Source organism: Gopherus evgoodei, chromosome 16 (genome assembly GCF_007399415.2).
Source record: "Gopherus evgoodei ecotype Sinaloan lineage chromosome 16, rGopEvg1_v1.p, whole genome shotgun sequence".
Taxonomy (NCBI): domain Eukaryota; kingdom Metazoa; phylum Chordata; order Testudines; family Testudinidae; genus Gopherus; species Gopherus evgoodei.
In genome coordinates, this window is record NC_044337.1 from 18,711,955 (window position 1) to 18,730,849 (window position 18,895).

Here is an 18,895-nt window from a genome sequence, read left to right on the forward strand (position 1 = left end):
AGGACACATGGGAAGGTGAAAGGGAGAGTGGCCAGTCCGTGCTTGGACTGCACGGAAGCATTCAGTGTTAGAAGGGAAAAAGCAGGTTCCTGAGAGGTTTATTTTAATAGCTTGATGCAAATGAATGGTTGACAAAATGAACAGGGAGTCAGCAGGCTTAACAGCTGGCTTAAACTGATCAGACCAAATGATGCAGCTGAAATAATCCCCAGAAAAGAGAATGAGTTATCTTGACCTGATAAAGGCCCTTAATGTGAGGTTCGGGCTATCTGCCAATCTGAGTTGATCCAAGTTTGTTTAAAGCCAAGGAAGAAAGAACAAGGAAAATCCATCAGAGCAAGGAGAGGACTTTTGTAGGTTAATGTGTCGGGCATATCTTCAGACCAAGGTAGGCATGCCAAATAAGTGAGCAACATACCAGTTCATTGATGACCAAGAGATCACTTGAAAATTAAAATCAGTGGGTGTAAGCCATAGACCCTACCTGCCACCATGGACTTTGAAGGATTTGAATTTCCAATGCAATGCAGCAGTACACCAACCTGCTCATGGGAGAGGTGGAAATGGGGCCCTGCAGTCTTGAAGCCTAAATCTGTACCTAATTTTTGTGACGAGAAACGGGATTCAAGTTGGAGACAAGGAACAGTTGAGAGGTTTGAAAACACATCATGCTCAGTTTGACACACAGAATGTCAGTAGCAGCACAAAGACTAGGGGAGACATGTCTCTCAAGTCCTGGTCCTCTGACGAATTGTCAAACATTCAGTCCAGCCTTACCATCACTCATGATGTAATGATCACTCTTCACCCAGTTCAAGAACCAGAATGGCACTCAGCCCAAGGGGCAAAACATGGAGCAGCTGCACAGTTTTTGTTTACAGCCAGAGGTGGCTGGATTAGACTCTTCAACAGCAGAAAAGGGCAGTTTGCCAGCTGTTGAATACAAAAGTAAAACATTGAAATAATATGGGAGTTTGTGGGATTTATTGGTCACTCTCCCCATCTACTGGAAGTTTCTTTTCCTGAGGCAGATGGTACTGGCCCCTGTTGGAAATGAGATGCTGGTCTAAATCCAATGTGGCAATTCCTAAATTCCGGTCACAGCCCTTTAATAAGATCAGGAAACGTGTGCTGTGAACATTAGACCAGGCCTGTTGTTAATGCTAGGGGATAGGTATTATAAAATTGGACTCAGATGGAAACTGTGATTGGAGAACTAGCAGCAGTTCACAAATGGGGTAACTTGGGTTTATAAGAATGAAACTTTTGGAGTCTGAGCATGGGCTTTTGGAAGCAGATTTAGTCAATGAACTCATATTGGCTTTAGATTTCATCGTGGCTAATAACTATGTGATAACTTCCAGCAAAGCAATTCTGAACATTTCAGTATGGAGAAATACGCCTGTGAAAGATGGGAACAAGGTAAAAATATGCTTTGTTCGATGACTGCTCTGCTGGGAGCAAGCTGTTCTCCTCCTCCGGAGGCAGGTGTCACAATTTCAAATTCTTATCTGCAGAATTTTTCACCAAAGAGAGTGGTGGAAAATCTGGTTTGAATGAGGCTCTTTGGCAGTGACAAAAGAAATTCACTAACGTTTGGGTGATTTCTTTTCAGGCCTGCTTGTGACCCAGATTTTTGAGGGTTTTTTTCCTCTCAACATTTCCCCAAATGTCCATTTTTCACACCGAACCCCTCCTCTGTCAACATTTTCAAAAAATGTTGCTTCTTTTTCAAGCAAATTGATTTTTTTTTTAATGGAAAAAAATATGAAGACTTCAGTGTTTGAGTTTATAGCATTTTAAATTTCAAACAAGAAGGTCTTCCAGTTAGGATGTTATGTGTTTATGGCAAGCAACAGATTCTAATGTCTGAAGAATTACTGTTGAACTGAATCTAGGGAAATGTGAGCTCTTGTTAAGAGAATGCCCTGGTCAGCTGATCAGTGAGAAAGAAATTTCCACTGGATGAAGGAGGGGAAGAAGTGATGCAGAAGTGGCTAAATTCCTTCTGGCTCACAGATATATAGAATTTTCTAGGACTCTGTTTTCATTTCTGGGTTTGCCAACATAGCAGAATGTGCATATGTTAAGTGAGAAAAGAAAACCCAAGGGTGGTAGCTAAATTGTGATTTCATTGATGAATACTTGGCCTTTACAGAGTTAAAAAAGGCACTCCACTGTGTTAGTGTTAGCTTACCCATGTTTTAAAACCCCTTCAGATTAGACACAGATGCTCGTGCTTATGGAATATGAGCAGTTTTGGCCCAAGAACAAGGATTGGAACTGATGGTGGCATATTACAGCAGCTCTAAATTCTTCCTTTCTGTTGGTGAAATAAGTTCTCTCTGAACTGTTAGAAGTAATTAAAGCCATGGACCATATTCATCATAACCTGCATGGGAGAAAAATCTGTGCTCAGAACAGACATACTTCTTGACAATGCCCTTTAGATTCCAGAATGCCATGGGACAGTTGGCCTGGAGGTTACAGAAATTACAGGACTATGATATCATTGTTGCACACAAGGTTGGCCAGAAGCAAGGAAATTCTGATGCTTTGTCTAGATGTCCTCGTTTGCTGAACCATTGCATATATTTCCTCTTAAGACTCAGAAGAGGGAGTTATTTGGGTAGGGAGAAATGTGTGCTAACGAATGAATAGTGGTCCTCTCAGATGCCTAAGTGTAAATATTCAAAGTTCTGCTTTTGGAACAAGCATAACTGTAATGTTGGATCCAAGATCAGTTTGGGAGTGAACAAATGGAAGATCCTAGTATAGGGAAACCTTGATTTTTCCAAAAACTGGGGGGGAGTGGGTCTTTGTAAAATCTGGGATTCATAATGATAAATTTCAGTTTCAGTATGAATTTTAGATATGGGACCAGATGTAAATTTCTCTGTGCTTGTTAACCTGGAGATTGGGCTATCTGGGGTTTGGAATGAGTTAGGGTTTGAGCATTTAGCCTCATGCCTCTTAATGTGGAATGTCTGGAACTTTTTGTCATGTGTTATTGCTCATGCTCTGCGTGGTTTCTCACCCAGGGTATTTTACACATGCAATACATTTCATGAAGCATATGGGAAATTCGGGGGAAATGTCATATTGAGTTCCATATGGGTGTAGTATTTTATATCTGTAATCCTGCTTGCAAGTCCCTTTGAAGGAGTCCATTGGTGGGCCCTGGAAGCCTGTAGGTGCTACTTTACTAAACATTCTTTTATTATTGCTTTGTATTTGTATTTACTTGGGCCATTATCCTAAAGCTTATCCGCCCCTGGTCCTCTCTATCGGGGGGATTCACTAGACTCCTCCCCTTAGTTTTTAGAGCATGTATTGGGTTAGGGGCCTTCTTTGTCTGACACATGCTACTGTTCTTGTTTTCAGGCCGAGGTGGAAACGAGTCAAGGGGGAGACGACCAAGATAAAGACTTTACTGAAGAGACAATAAAAGAGTATGATGGGAATTACTACGATAACTACTATGACCGAACTGTTTCTCCTGATATTGGGCCAGGAATGCCTGCTAACCAAGAAACAGAATATGAAGGGGTAATGGAAGACTTTCCGACTCCAGACCCTTTTTGAATTTCTTTCCAGCTGCTTTCTTAGCCCAGTTTTTCAGCTTTTGGAGGGGCAGGAAACCTCGACCTACTTCCTCAATCCCTTACACTTCCCCCAGGTAATATGTAGGAGTTATAAAAGGAAAAGGCCCATTAGATTCCAAGTTCTTGTCTACATGGGAGCACTGAGAAAAATTAATCTGAATTAACGAAAGGTATGAATTTTAAATAAATTAAATTGCATTTACCCCCTGTGTAGATGCTGTCATTCAGAATTAAAGTGCCTTACTTCTGTTTAGTTTAATTCACTTCCAAAATGAATTAAGCGAAACCAAATTAAGGCCACTTAAATTCTGAAAAAGTGTGTCCACACAGAAATGTAATGTGATTTAACTAATCCACTTTAAAAGATAATTTGGATTAATTTTCCTGAGTGTTTCTGTGTAGACCAGCGGCGACTCCAGGCACCAGCTCTCCAAGCTCGTGCCTGGGGTGGCAAGCCACAGGGAGTGCCCTGCCGTTCTCTGTGAGGGTGGCAGTCAGGCTGCCTTCGGCTGTGTGCCTGCGGGAGGTCCTCTGATCCCATAGCAGTTTGGTGGTGGGTACGCCGAAGCTGCGGGACTGGTGGACCTCCCGCAGGCAAGCCGCCGAATCAGCGGGACCGGGGACCTCTCACAGGCAAGCTGCTGAAGGCAGCCTGCCTGCCATGCTTGGGGCGGCAAAAAAGCTAGAGCTGCCCCTGGTGTAGACAAACTTGTAGATTCCAAGGCTAGAAGGGACGACTGTGATCATCTAATCTGACCTTCACCATAACACAGGCCATAGAACTTCCCCCAAGTAATTCCTGTTTGAACTAGAGCATTTTATTATAAAAAAAGGATCAAAAATTGATTGAAAAGTTGCCCGCGATTAGGTCACCTTAATTTATCCTGCTGCATATGGAGATAATACTTCCCTACATATAGCTGACCTCTGAAACTGCTGTGCACTACAGAGATGGAACAAAACCTTAGATAGTAACAAAATTTAGTCTTTTCCCCTTTTTTAATATGTGTCTTCTGCACCCGTCTGCCCCAAGTTCAGTTCTTGGGTGGTATGGGCTCTGCTGACTGCGTCTTGGTCATGTTACTGGTTCCCAGTCTGAATCTAATTGAGACAGCAAGTTTATATCCTCTTTGTTTATCTCACTGCCTGTGTTTCTCTTGTGTGATACAGATTGGTGGCCCACGAGGTGAGAAAGGACAGAAGGGAGAGCCTGCAATAATTGAACCGGTAAGAATGCCCTTCATCTACAAAGATTTCTTCTTCAGGGGGTGGAATTTGTATATGGAATTGTATGATACTGAAGAAGAGTTCTGTGTAGCTCGAAAGCTTCTCTCTTTCACCATCAGAAGTTGGTCCAATAAAAGATATTACCTCCCCGACCTCATCTATGGAACTGAAAAGCAGTCATAGGCCTGCACGTTCTGTAGTCACATCTCATGCCCACAACTGCAGCTTGTAGAGAAATGGTCAGTATTTTCCATGAAATAATTTCAAAAGAAATTGAAAAGTTTTCATTTTATGAAAAAAAAATTCTGGTAGAAATTTTCTGGATTTTTTTAAATAAAAATTGAAAGTGATTTTGGGGGATTTTATTTTAAGAAATAGGGATAATTTGGAAAGAAAATAAAATTTTCAATTTGCTCCTTTTCTCCCCTCTCTCACCCAAAACAGCTATTTTTGTTTGTAACAATTCTTTGGCCAGTTTTTTTTTTTACCAGTGTTATGTACAAGTGAAATAGCAAGAGCCTGTCTTAGGACTCCAATGACTTTTACTTAGTAGTCGGTTTGAATTACAGCCCTCTCCAGCTACCCTAGTGGGATCTGAGAATAAAACTGGGTTCTTTCGGTTTTTACAGCATCACCACTGATAAAGTCTCTTGCCCTTATTTTCCGAGCTTCTGAGAACCTGCAGCTTCCCTTGGCTTTAAGAAGAAATGTCCGTGCTCAACACCTTTTGAAAATCCAGTCCCTGTGTGATCAGAGGTTAGCTAACAATTTAACTGATGTCACATGAAACCGACTGGAATTCAGTTGTCCCGCCCACACAGTGTCTTGCCTTGGTGGGATTAACTGGAGGAACAACTAGTTGTTGTGAGCTCTGGTTGAAAGGTTCACAGGGAACAGAACTATTATTACATAGCCCCTTTCCCATCCATAAGTACACTTTAAAATCTCAACTTGCCTCCGTGTTTGCATCCCTCTCCTCACCCCCAGGAAAGACCCATGGGTATTCGGTTCCTTTAAATTACCACTGTTCATCTTGCACCTGAGTCTCCGAAAGGCCAAGCTCACACTCATTGCAGACCAATAACTCAATTAACCTCATTTTTCATTGGCAGAATGCCAACACACAGCCAGAAGAGGGGACAACTCTTCCTATCTCTTGGAGTCGGTTTTTTTCTGCCCTTCCTCTGATTCTCTCCTGCGTGATCCTTTCCTGGAGGGTAGGGGGGAGGGTTTGACACCCAGAACCACTGCTTTTGAAAGGCATTCCCTACCCTCCAAGTCAATTCCTTCCTTTCTGGGCCCTGCTTTCATTCTGCGGACGAAGGAACAAAATGAACAGTTTGTCTAACTGAGGTGTGGAAAGCTCTGTTAAAATACGGGGGCGGGAGGGGGAAGGAACCTGCTTAAACTCAGGCTGCCCCATCCAATCTGAAATGTTGCAGAGTGAACAAAATAGTTAAGTGTAATCATCCAGAAAGAATTTGGCTGCCTTAGCTGTTTCAAAACACTGGAGCATATGTAGCCATTGCCAGAAAATAAACAAGACCAAATGCTGCCTTTCCTCTCTTCCTTTGGTTCCCGTTTTGCTGAGATAAATGCAGATTCGTTGTGCTCTTTCTCTTAAGCAAAGGCACTTTCTTCGGCTCGGAGTTGCTGGATTGTGGGGGTGTGGTGGCGGGGGTGGGGGGAGGAGTCCTCTGAACTTTCTTTCCTTTCTTTCAGTCCGTCTTTCAATCCTTACTCAGTGCTGACACTTGCTGGAGGCAGCAGGATAGCACAGTCTTGAGTCTAATGGTGCCCTCCAGCTAATAGTTTCTGTGCTGGCAAAGGCAGCATTAACACTCAAGGTCTCCAGGAGATGCGTGAGGGCAGGGATCTGGGAGTCAGGACTCCTGGATTCTGTTGTTCATTGTTGTACAACTTTAGAGCAAAGCCAAACAGAAGAGAGACTCGCTCTGTCACCTTAGGCAAATCTCTCTTCCCCTCTGAACTGTGACTAAGGGCCTTGTCTACACTTAAAACACCCGCGACACAGCTGTGCCCTTGTAGTGATTCAGTGCAGACACTACCTCTGCCGATGGGAGGGGTTCTCCCATCTCCACAAGTATCCATCACCTGTTGACGTAGCCGCTGTCTGCATGGGGACTTAAGTTGGTTTAACAGAGCCACACTAAGGGTGTGAAACACCTCAACCAACTTAGTTAAACCCACCTAGTTTTCTAGTGAAAACGAGGCCTTAGATGCCACATTATGATAACTGATGGCAAATGTTGACACTTAGGATGACATCTGACTTTTCCCTCCCCTGCACTATAAAACAGCAGAAATTATAATACCTTTATTAAAATGCTTGGGCTCTTCAGATGGAAGCGAGTAAATTAAAACAGTCCTGTTTTATTTTCATCCCTTCAGATTAACTTGAGGAGCTCCCCGTGTCTGTGTCCTTTTACGTAGGGCATTGCAAATTCCTTTGCTATGAGGCTGCCCAGAAGGGATGGCTGTTGGCATGGATGCAAAATTGGAAAGCTGCTAGCAATACCCTTCATCTTCTAGCAATGGAAGGGTGCTGCGAAGGGAGTGGGGAAAGAAGAGAGGCTTTGAGATGAGGAGGGAGTTGAGACATAGGCAGGAATGACTTCATGCAAATGGGTGAAAACAAATTAGGAACAACCTTCTCACAGCACTTTGCCATCTTATGAAGCCAGGCCATGGGGCCAAACCCTGCCCCCGCGGAAGCCAACAGGAGCTTTGGCACTGGATTCAGTCAGAGCAGAATGGGGTTCCCAAATCTGTGGCTCTCGCTCCAGAAGCCAGAGTTTTTATTTCATCCCACGTCCCCTCCTCTTCCCCTGCATGTCCCTCCCTGCCCCCTCCTTTCATACTGCTCCCCTGCCTTGTCGCGTTGCACGGATAATGGAAACCACTGGAATTTCTCGCTGAGGAGACTTTCCAGATGTCCCCACAGCCGGAGCCCAACATAAACAAACGGATAAATGTGGGAGGATGCCCAGGCTGTCTGTATCAGGAATAGGTTAATCAGACCTTCCTCTCTGAAGGGCCTTCACTGCCTTGGTGATTGGCTGTGGGAAGCACAGCTCTCGGCACTGTGGCCATTGAGGAGACAGCTTCAAGTATTTCCCACATAAATCTGGCACCCGGCAGCTCTTGACGGTCGTGGGGCTCCTTATATGGGCAATGACTTTCTGGAGAGCTGAGGGGAGTTTATCAGCACTGAGCGGAGGTGGAGGTCTGGGGACGGTTCTAGTCTCCGGAGCTGCCACACAGGCAGATGGGTGGTGTTTTAATTGGTCCAGTTTCTCAAAGGAACTGGAGCCTGAGAGGAAGGGTGCAGTTAGGGGCTCCTGTGAGCCCACTGCTTTGCAAGGTTTTTGTTTGTTTATAACTTACAACTACCCTTCCCTTCTTTGCAGAACTAACCAATGCTTTCTGCCCATCGTTCCCAGAGAACAGGGAAACTTAAATCTCCACCCTAACTGGTCCCTTGTCAGCAGTCTCAGCAGAGGGCGGCCAATAGCAACATGGGCCATAAAGACTGAACTGTCTTCTTCCTGCTCAGATCAGGACTGGGGAGCCTTGGCTGGGGCAACATGAAGAGATTGGCTCAATGAGGATCCGTATGCTGGGCATGTTCCATCTGCCTCCTATTCACTTAACTTATTGCCCCCGGTTCATCTGAACTAAAGGAAAACAGAGTGTCCAGAGCTAGATCATGCTGGTGACATCTCTGCGTGCTAGGCGGATATACTTTTTAGCCTGTAGACCATGGCCCCTTGAGACTCAGGTGCACTGACTGGAAGCCAGGTCACACTCAAAGCATCTCTTCGGAGCTCCAGGTAAAGAGCTCATACTCTGTCCTGTGCTCCTTGTCCATAAAGGAAGAGGTTTCCTGAGGCCTCTCTTCTCCCAGCACATCCATATTCAGCCCTTGTTAGCAGTAATACTGCTTCTGTATGAATTGTTCATCAGTCCAAATTTCACCACCAAAGCCCCTTGCTTCCACTTGTCACACTGAGGCCAAGTGTTTCAAACCTGCATTGCTTCACAGAGGACAGATCAGAGACAAGGAATAGCTCCCACCTCCTTGCACACCAGGAAAGAGCAAGCAAGGAATGTGTGGTCTTGGTAGGTTTGCACCCTGCTCACTCATCCTGGGTACCAGGGCTATTATTATTATTATTTTATTATATTATTTATTTTCTCCTTCCACCTCCTTCCATTCCTCGGCAGATCATCCCATTGCCCAAGTTGCTTTTAGGATGACCAGCCTTGTCCCAGTATTTAACCTCTATTCTATTTTTCTGCACCTCACCTGTTGCCATGAAACGCATGGGCACATCTCCTGAAAAGCCTGCGGCAACATGTCCTCCAGATTCTGCAGCTGTGCTAATCAGTTTCAGACAGCTCAGCTATTACCCCTCCCTACTCTCACTTATCCTTCCATCCAGGGGGAAAATCTCATTGTCCTAACTCAGGACAAATGAGGGCCATGCATGAGTCTCTTCTCACACCCGTGTAAATTGGGAGTAACTCTGCTGCAGTCAGTGGAACGATGGTGTTAAACTGCTGTAGGATAAGGTCCATGAACCAAATTCTCCACTAATATAAATCCGCAGAATTGCATTGATTTCACTGGACTTCCCCCTATTAAATCAACAGAGAATTGTCCCCTCCGTATATCCAAACAATCCACAAACCAGCCCTTAAATCAGCTAGAAATGGGTAGCGGTACTATAAAAACTCCTTGTGCTAGCTAAGGGATATGGCTGCAGAGGGTTTGTGTACGTGCTGGTATCCCACTGAGGGAGCTGTCATGGTATTTGGCAATAGAGTGTGATCTGTTTTCTCTCCTGGGGGGCTGAAGAAGTGCAGGTGTTGGGGCAGGACTCCCTGTTTGCTGCATGTACCCTAACTGCTTCACTCCGCTCAGCCCTTTCCAGTGCGCAGGACCTAGGCAGCTGCGCTGACGTCAGCCCACACTTTCACCGGCTCTGCCTCACTGACTGGCCTTAGCTTCAACCCTGACCTGGGGAGATCACCCTCCTCCGAGGGGGAAGTGTAACTCGATCGCTGGGCTGGCTCCTTCCCAGGCTTCTCCTGACTGAGTCAATTTGACATTTGCTGACTTTTATGGGCTGATTTCATCCTGTAGGAGAAATGACTCTGCTGGCTACAAATTAGCCGGCGAGAGGTGAAATGGGCTGCTTGGAATATGGACACCTTGTTGGATTACGTTGAACTTGGTCAGTGGTCCAACAATGGAAGGATAGAGCTTGATCCAGGGATCCTTCCAAACCTGTATTCCTGGTCCTTTCCTCATAGGTCTCTGACGGTTCTATTGGAAAGTTTCTCTCCTGTCTTCCCTCCAACCCCCCCCCCGCCCCTTAAAAAAACCCAACTCCACTGGGTACACCATACCCATGATTTAAAGGAAGAGCAAAATATTTATTTTTTTAAACGATGAGATAATATTACCCTGGCATGGTACCCACACAATGATCTTACAGGTTCACTCAGTAAATCTCTGCATAAAGCCTGCAAGGGAAAGACATTTAAAGACCGCTGGAAATGCTTTAGAATTTGATTGGAACTAGGGACAGCATTCCGAGCGAAGGGATCGTCGGCTGCAAAACTCACTCCAGCAAAGCTTGGTTTTCCTGGCCTTCAAGGCACAGTGCAAGGCTTTTCATGTGCTTGACCTTGGACTAAGATGAGAGAGGATTACTCTCACTCTCACCCGGTGTGATTCTGGTTTGGTGGTTAGGGGCAAGACTTTAATTCATGCCCAGCCTGGGCTGAACTGGTTGACAGTTTTGCTTTTCAGTGCACAGGATGTAGTGTGCCAATGACAATGGACCCAGACTCTGCTGAAACAACGTGGAAGCAGCTCAGCACCGGGATGCGCTAACACCTGTTGGGCTTGTGAGCAGCAAAAGACTGGATGAGCTAAGAACAGACAAGATGGGCTTGACTTTTCAGCTCCACTGCGGAAGTCACATTGGGGATGTGCCATGCTAATGACCAATCTCTCTTACTGTTTTCCAGGGCATGCTCATGGAAGGGCCATCCGGTCCTGAAGGCCCAGCTGTAAGTCAAGGGTTTTTTTTTTTAACACTTCTCTGGGCTCTGTTGCTTCCATGTGCCATACCTGGATTTCAGAGCAGTTCAGGGTCACTTTTACTCTGCTAACAGCGGCGGCTCCAGGCACCAGCACTCCAAGGGCGTGCCTGGGGCGGCAAGCCACAGGGGGCGCCCGGCCGGTCCTTGTGAGGGTGGTAGTCAGGTAGCCTTTGGCGGCTTGCCTGCGGGAGGTCCTCCGGTCCCACGGATTTGGCAGCAATTCGGCACCAGGTACGCCAAAGCCGTGGGACCGACGGACCTCCTGCAGGCAAGCTGCTGAAGGCAGCCTGCCTGCCGTGCTTGGGATGGCAAAAAAGCTAGAGCCACCCATCTGCTAAAATAGACAGCTCCAATTCTGTTTCTTTCCTTTGTGCACGCATTGCTCACACAAATAACAGCACATTTCCCTTTATTACCTAATGTTTTGCCCTGTCTTTTCCATACTAGGGTCTTCCAGGACCTCCGGGAACTACTGGGCCTGTGGGCCCACTGGGTGACCCTGGCGAGAGAGTAAGTATAATGGATGTACATTCTCTGGCTGTGGCTGTTGTTCACTGTGGAGCTTTAAAATGTGACCTGGGGTGTCAAACATAACTGGTCTTAGTGATACTTGAAAACAACCACCTCTTGCACTTTAGCCCTTCTGCCTCAAAATGGGGAGAAGTTGTAAGCCTAGCAGAACTCAGCCTGGGGTAAAGGACAGATGTTTGAACCTGGAACAAACATTTGGGGAGTGTCCACACTAGCCCTTTACAAATGTGTCAATGACCTCAAGTTACTTGGCAACCAATTAACTCAAAGAAGTTTAATGTAAAGAAACCCTTTGACATCTCTCCACATCCTTTATTCCTGTGTGACAGGTAATTACGCTGTGTCTCAGTAATAATCGGAGGGCAAGTGAGGCATGTGTCTGAGAGTTATTCAGTAAGCAAGTGCAGCCTGTCTGAGATGCTAGACGGCAGGCAATGTTTTCTGCATTGTGGCAGGGTCTGCCGCCTCAGAAAGTTGTGCAGTGCTATAAATACAGAATTAAGGTTTCACTGCAGGATTCAGAAGATGCAGGAGCCGACTGTTGGTGTGAAAAACTTTCATTCAAAGACACAAAAGTCTTCTAGCACAGGAAAAGTGTGAATTAAGTTCAGACCTGAAGCCTTAATTAAACAATCCACCTGTTAGGAGCAAAAAATATCCACCACTCCTGCAGTGGATGGTGTTTCTTTCTCACAGGAGCGCCATGGTTTCAGTGGATTTCACTTTGTAGCCTATAACAGGAATGTGCTTTCCTTCTTGTAGAATGGTTTTGTTTTCTTTCAAATTACCTCCAATATGAAGATCCTTCTCCTACAGTACTGTGTCTTTCTATTAGGAGAAGCTTCTGCCTTACTGACAGGCACGAGCAGCTGACCTGCATTCTCTGTCAATCGGATTGTTAGGTGGTTTCCTTTATTATTATTATTTATTATTTTGTTTAAATTCATTGCTGGGCAAAATACTCTCCTGTCCCCGATACATTTTATTTGTGTTTTCAAGGCTCCTGGATTTTGGTGTCCAACTTGTGACACCTACAGCCTCATTTTCAGAAAGCGCTGGGCACCCACAATGTCAGCTGAGATCCAGGATGTCTCTAGGTGGTCAGCACCTCTGAAAATCAAGCCCTTGGTTTCTGATTAGGGCTGCCTGAAATTGAGGCTCCCAAACAGCCACCATGCAAATATATTTTCATTTCTGCTTTGTTTTCTTTGCCTCTGAATCACGCAGCCACAGTTAAATGCTATTTTTCTCCCAGTAGGAGGAAATTAAACAGCAAAGAAGTAATATGTACAGTTGCTGTGCTGAAACAAACTCCTGCTTCTGCATACACAATGCAGCTGGCAGTGTCTGTAGAGTTAATTTAGGCCTGACACCTAGTGGAGGATTTGCAGTACCACCGCTTGCTTTTGGTTCTCTGAAGGCCTGAGATGAGGTCACTAGAACCTAACTACTGTAACAGCCAGACTCAAGCTGCTGGAATTAGAACAGTCCCTCGGCAGGAATCTGATTTCATAGGCCGGAGTAAATAAATCACTGCATTTCCAAGCTGAAAGCTTTTAGGAGGGAAAAAGTGAATATCATTAGGAAATGGGTTTTTTTTTCCATTGAAGAACTGTAAGCAAAACTTTAATTTTAGATTGTTAGGCTTATAGAGGGACTTTTTCCTGAATGGAGCAGAAGAGGAAAAGTAGTAATCTCCTAACGCAGTGCATTAAAATCCAGCCTGTTTCTCTTTGGCCTGCACGTAAGGAACAAATTTGTTGCCACAGACTACGGTGTAGCCTGATAGACTCCCTCACCAGACCAGGAAATACTCAGTGTCATGCCCAGAGTCTTTTCATACTCTTTTTCTTTAGGGCACAGTTTACTCTTCAGACACAATAAAATAGTTCAACATAAGTTCCACATATAAGCCTTGCTGTCCCTCTCACCCATGGTCTTCTGCAGAGGCCCAGGGCCTTTCATCCTGCGCCAGGCCAAACTCTCTCCTCCCTCAACAGAGCTACATTTTTGGCTTTTATAATAATAGAATATCAGGGTTGGAAGGGACCTCGAGGTACCTGGTCCAACCCCCTGCTCAAAGCAGGAACAATCCCCAGACAGATTTTTACCCTAGTTCCCTAAGCAGCCCCCTCAAGGATTGAACTCACAACCCTGCATTTAGCAGGCCAGTGCTCAAACCACTGAGCTTTGAGCAGTCTCAGCTGGGCCACAGCTGATCAGTATGCCAGGCCCAATGCCCCTTAGGGTTATCTGACCCTGCAACAAGCAGACAATGCATTCACTTAGAATTAGGGATAGAACCGTTGGTTCTGAACCTTAAAAACCCTGACACGTGAGCTATAATAGTGTCTGCATGACTGCACTGTAATTAAGACGTACAGCCCCAGTACGTTGCAGCTGCGAGTGGGTGACAGACATTGGCTGTGCACCCTTAAACACATTTGGCACCAGGGACAAGCATACAGGTTCCGCTTTGTCACCGTACTCACACCCCATTGATTTCAGCAGCCTGCATGTGAGTGAGGCAAGCGGAACTTGGCCCTGTGCCAGTACTGTGCATGGCCACACAACAGAGGTGTTTTTAGATTAGTTGAGCGTATTTCTGCAATATTGTTTTGTGCTGCTATTTCACAAAGTCACGGGTACTTCTGGGATGGGGATGGGGCTCCCAGACAGCTGCAGCATCAGGTTGGGTGTTTAGGGGCACCCAGGATAACCTAAGGGAGAGCTTCCCAACAGGTCTGACTCATCCCCTCACTAGCAAGGAAGAAGGGGACTATGAGAGAGGGAGCTATAGTTAAGTCAGGGGCTGAAGACAGGGAGGTAGCCAGGGATGGACAGGGGGATTATCTCTCTTTGAACCATTATGAACCTACAGACATTGGGGTTGGATGAAGATTTGGCCCAATCTGAACCTCTTGGCCCGTCTGCAGTCCGAATCTGGCTTCGGTCACCACTGTTCTCACCTTAGTCAAGTATGGCCATTTCTCCACGCTCACCTCCTACTTTTACACCGCAGTGCACAGCTGGCGGTCTCCGCTAAGTGGAGACTTGAGGGTGAAACGGGGTGGAGAGCTGCGTCCCATTGACAAAATGTTTGAGTTTGGGAAAGGCAGAGCTGGGCCCCTTCTAGATGCGTTCCCTGAGGTGCATTGATAGCATAGTGTGCAGGACCCTCTCTGGAGATGCACAGAGTGCATTCCAGGTCTGGAGAGAGAGAGATTGGCACAGTGCACATGGGGAAGATGGCCATTGGCTCAGAAGTGTGCTATTATGGGCAAGCTCGATGAGTGCCAAACGTTCACCTAAAAATAAAAACAGCACTAACGACAGACTCTGCCTGTAGCTTGTTGTTGTGGTCGAAGTAATGGAAAGGGTCTTTTTCAACATCAAAGAGGAAAAAAAAAGCTCAGTAGCAAAACAAAAAAAACCTCTTGGAATCTGCCCAGAAACAAAAGGAGAGGAGTCTAGTTAATGCTCTGTTTTCCCCGAGTCTGTTCGGTAACTCTAGAGGAGAGATGAATGGCAGTGACAATACACCATGAAGGAGCTGCAAGAATATCTAATGTGTCTGTTCCCCCCGGCACTGTTATCCAGTGAATACCAAATACCGTCATGAGGACGGGAATAGTTAGCAGAAGACGTTTCCCTCAGTCTCCTCGTTAGGATCTTGAACACATTTTTCTGGCAGGTCATTTGGTCTGATTTCTAAAGCGGTCACTGGTACAGAACATCTTCTGTTGGCTTAGCAGAGCAAGGGCATCGGGTGCAGTAACTTCCACCTAGGAGGGCGTGGCGTGGCGTGGCAAGGGGAGACCCATCCCCATAGGTTGTGGCCATCTGCTTTTGCACTGTTCTATATGAGCATTTACCTCTAGGCAAAAGAAAAAAAGTTGGCATCTGGCTTCAGTGTGTATTCTTAATAGCTGGCTGTGGAGTTACACCCGTGGTGTACATGGGATTAAAATCAGGCTTAATATCAGAGTGGTCTAAAAGGCCACAGACAAAACACTCTAGTTCAAAGTTGTATATCCGTGGCACACTAAGGCTACAAAACAAACAGGGTTCAGCTAGCCATCACAGTCAAACCTGCTCCCCACCTCGCTGTGGTATTTGTCTCTCTAACCAACATCAGACATTGGCCTTACGTTTGCCTGCCAGCTTCTCTCGTCTCATGAGAATAGCTGGCTGCTTCATTCCTTGAGACTGCTTCAGCACAGGTGCACGTTTCTTCTTAGCTGTCTTCACGCCAAGCTACGGGCTGTTCAATTCTAGCTGGTTGCAGACGGAGCTCAGAAAAAAAGGTCTGGCCAGATAAAAGCAAGGGAAGGGGAATAGGTTTCCTTGAGTGTCTTTCCTTAGGCTTTGTGAAAGTTAATAGATTCCAACACTTAAGTTCCTTCTGAGGTTTTGGTTATTAGGGCTCTGGTTCTTGCAGTTTGTTTGTTTGTTTAATGCCTCAAAATTTGAAAAACCAGAATAAACTTGATATATGTGACGGCTGGAATTCACTCGTTTGCAGAGAGCCAGCACGAAGTCTGTGGACCACCTAAGTCTCCCTTAAACCTTATTATAAAGGCTTAAGTAGTACATGAGCTCTGTGCTGGCTACTTTGCTCAGTAAGCTAGGAGCTCAGACCAGTGCAAAACGTGGCCAACTGTTCTTCCATTCAAATCCTTTCCCTTTAATTACTACTTCTTGCCTGGCTCCAGGCACCAGAACACCAGCTGGAAATGACTACACACGTGTTTACAGATGAGAACACAAGAAGAAATATATCAAGATATGAGGAACAACCATCAGGAAGATATGGCTACATTTTTTTCACTGGCATGACTCTTCTTGGACTTGATCTCATGCATGGATACAAAGCAAAGCCTGAGCCAGACAGTTCCTTTGTTTGCACCCTTTTATAGTGAACTCCCATGAGCCTTCTCTTTCGGCCTACATTGCAATTCTGTCTTCGTGCACAGTGTTCAAAATCCCTCCTCAGATGCACTTGATCCTCCTGTTTCCTTGCTGCAAGTTCTTGGGATCAGTCAGAAGAAACAATCTCGTGTGTCCCCCTGATGTGTCCTGAGATGATGTGGCTCTTCTCCAAAGTTGGGTGACTTTCCAGTGAGTGCCCTCCAAACACTCTCTTCTCCCTGGCTTCTTCCTGTAGCATGTGATCGAGGGGAATTTTTGAACGCAAGATGGTTGCCTGGCTGCCTTCCATTGAGACAGACTCTGAGCTTGAAGGCACCAGCATAACAGAGGTTGCATTTTCAGGTTTCCTGCCAACTGGGAAATGCGGTAACCACCAGGCTGCAGATCTTCAGTATCAACTTCACAGCCTCATGATATGCACGTGCAAAATGCAGCCATGGAGAGCTCAATGGAAGGGTCTCTGCTGTGGTTTTAAGATGGATTTAAATGGATTATTGGGTATCAGGGCATTCGAGTGGTGATGATGCTAATTTGGACCCTTTTTTTGAAAATTAAGACTCTTTATTACACTTGCATGATGTCAAGTATCAGAGGGGTAGCCATGTTAGTCTGGATCTGTAAAAGCAGCAAAGAATCATGTGGCACCTTATAGACTAACAGACATTTTGGAGCATGAATACCCACTTTGTCAGATGCATGTACAAGTGGGTATTCACCCACGAAAGCTCATGCTCCAAAACGTCTGTTAGTTTATAAGGTGCCACAGGATTCTTGGCTGCTTTATCACACTGACTCTCAGGGGATCTGGCAGGTATTTCCTGGGTACTGCACTCCCCTAACCTCTCCCATTAAGGCTCCCCCTCACTTGAACTCCTGGCGTATTATTTTTTTGATGGAACAATAGTAGCATTTTGTGTAGTTGTGGCATGACTGAGAATGAGAGGGCTGGCTGTGCCACATCGATCCTTGCCTTGGAATGGATAGAATGTTGATATCCAGCCACTCATCTCAACCCCAATGCGTGGCCTCAGCCAGGAAGGTGCCGGAGAGTTGTTAAGTTAACCCTTTACAGACTTTGGTCATAATTCATCCCTGAGCCAGTGTGCAGAGCCCAGCATGGTGACTGAGATTGAGGGAGGGGGCACAATCCTGGGGCTTATAGGGGCATTTTGCTGGATAAGGTCACAACAACCCTCTCACATCAAAGTGCCCGTGTCCCCTGCATCTTGAGGCAGTCAAGGAATAATCAGGGCATTAAACTGTTTTGCCAGCCCCTTCTAGTCCCCATCCACCCCCGGCTTGCCCTGGAATTCCCCTGGGAGGGAATATCAGAAGGGTAGCTGTGTTAGTCTGGATCTGTAAAAGCAGCAAAGAGTCCTGTGGCACTTTATAGACTAACAGATGTATTGGAGCATAAGCTTTCGTGGGTTAATATCCATTTTTTCAGACACGTGGGAGGGAAGGAATTCTGCCCCTGGGGCATTTCCCCAAGTGAGGGATCTGTGCAGCTGCAGGGCAGCAATGAATTGTGCCTTGCTTATCATCCATAGCTACTTCTTTAATCATGTATGATGACCTCAGTCCTCTGCTTCTAAGAATTCATTTGTGTGGCAGGCTGGAAGGCGGGGCGGGTACCCTTATTTCTGTTGCTCTTCCCCATGATTGCCAACAGGATCTCCAGCCTGCCTTTGAATGACCATGCCGAGCTGGCAGGCACGACATCCCCGACTCTTTTCACTGCATACCCAGGCGCAAAAGGCGGCCTCTGCATTCAGGAGCAGACCGCACATTCCACTTGTTTATAAATATTTCATGTCAAACAAAATGTAACCCAACAGTATGCAGCATATTGAGCATAGAAAAGTGATGAATTAATAAAACCAGGCAACTAGGAATGTATTGAATCTGCTCCACAAGTTAGACCAAATCATCTTTAATTCATCTATTATTAGCATTATTATTCTTGTATACAACTTGTGTGTGGAACTTTACAGATGTAGCATAAGGCACACGTGGAAACGGAATGATTTTTGAGACCGGCCAAGTACATCAAACTAATGCATCAATGATACTCAGCTATATCAACATAAGCTAACGGTGCTGTCTAGTATGTTGGTATTACTTTATTCATAATTCTGGTTTGCTCATTCAGCACTGCATTGCCTGCCTGTGACGAGGTCTGTCAGGCTTTCTCTGCCCTCTGCTGGAGGCATCTGTGGCCTGACACTCCCCGTCCGAGGAAAATCCATGCAGACCAGGTGACAAACAAGACAGTCCTCCAGAGGCCTAGAAGGACCAGGGGCAAAAATGACCAATCAACAACCAGCAGACCAGTTAAGAAGACCTGCCTGCTTTTATTCAGAGGCAGAGCTGGGTGGGACTGGGATGGGGAAATGGTTCCTCCAGGCTCACCCAGAACTTGGGCCCTGGTCAGGACTTTACCCTAAGTGCCGCAGCAAAGT

At 45.8% G+C, this 18,895-nt stretch overlaps 1 protein-coding gene across 2 annotated transcripts in view; it reads left to right on the forward strand.

Moving 5' to 3' along the window:
- The window catches only part of COL5A1 (collagen type V alpha 1 chain), a 243,899-nt gene that overhangs the window by 117,183 nt on the left and 107,821 nt on the right, over window positions 1–18,895 (forward strand). For both annotated transcript variants that reach the window (XM_030535663.1, XM_030535661.1), the window contains exons 8-11: window positions 3,385–3,549; window positions 4,776–4,832; window positions 10,896–10,937; window positions 11,418–11,480. In XM_030535663.1, the coding sequence (XP_030391523.1) occupies window positions 3,385–3,549; window positions 4,776–4,832; window positions 10,896–10,937; window positions 11,418–11,480 (327 nt within the window). The remainder of the gene's footprint in view (window positions 1–3,384; window positions 3,550–4,775; window positions 4,833–10,895; window positions 10,938–11,417; window positions 11,481–18,895) is intronic.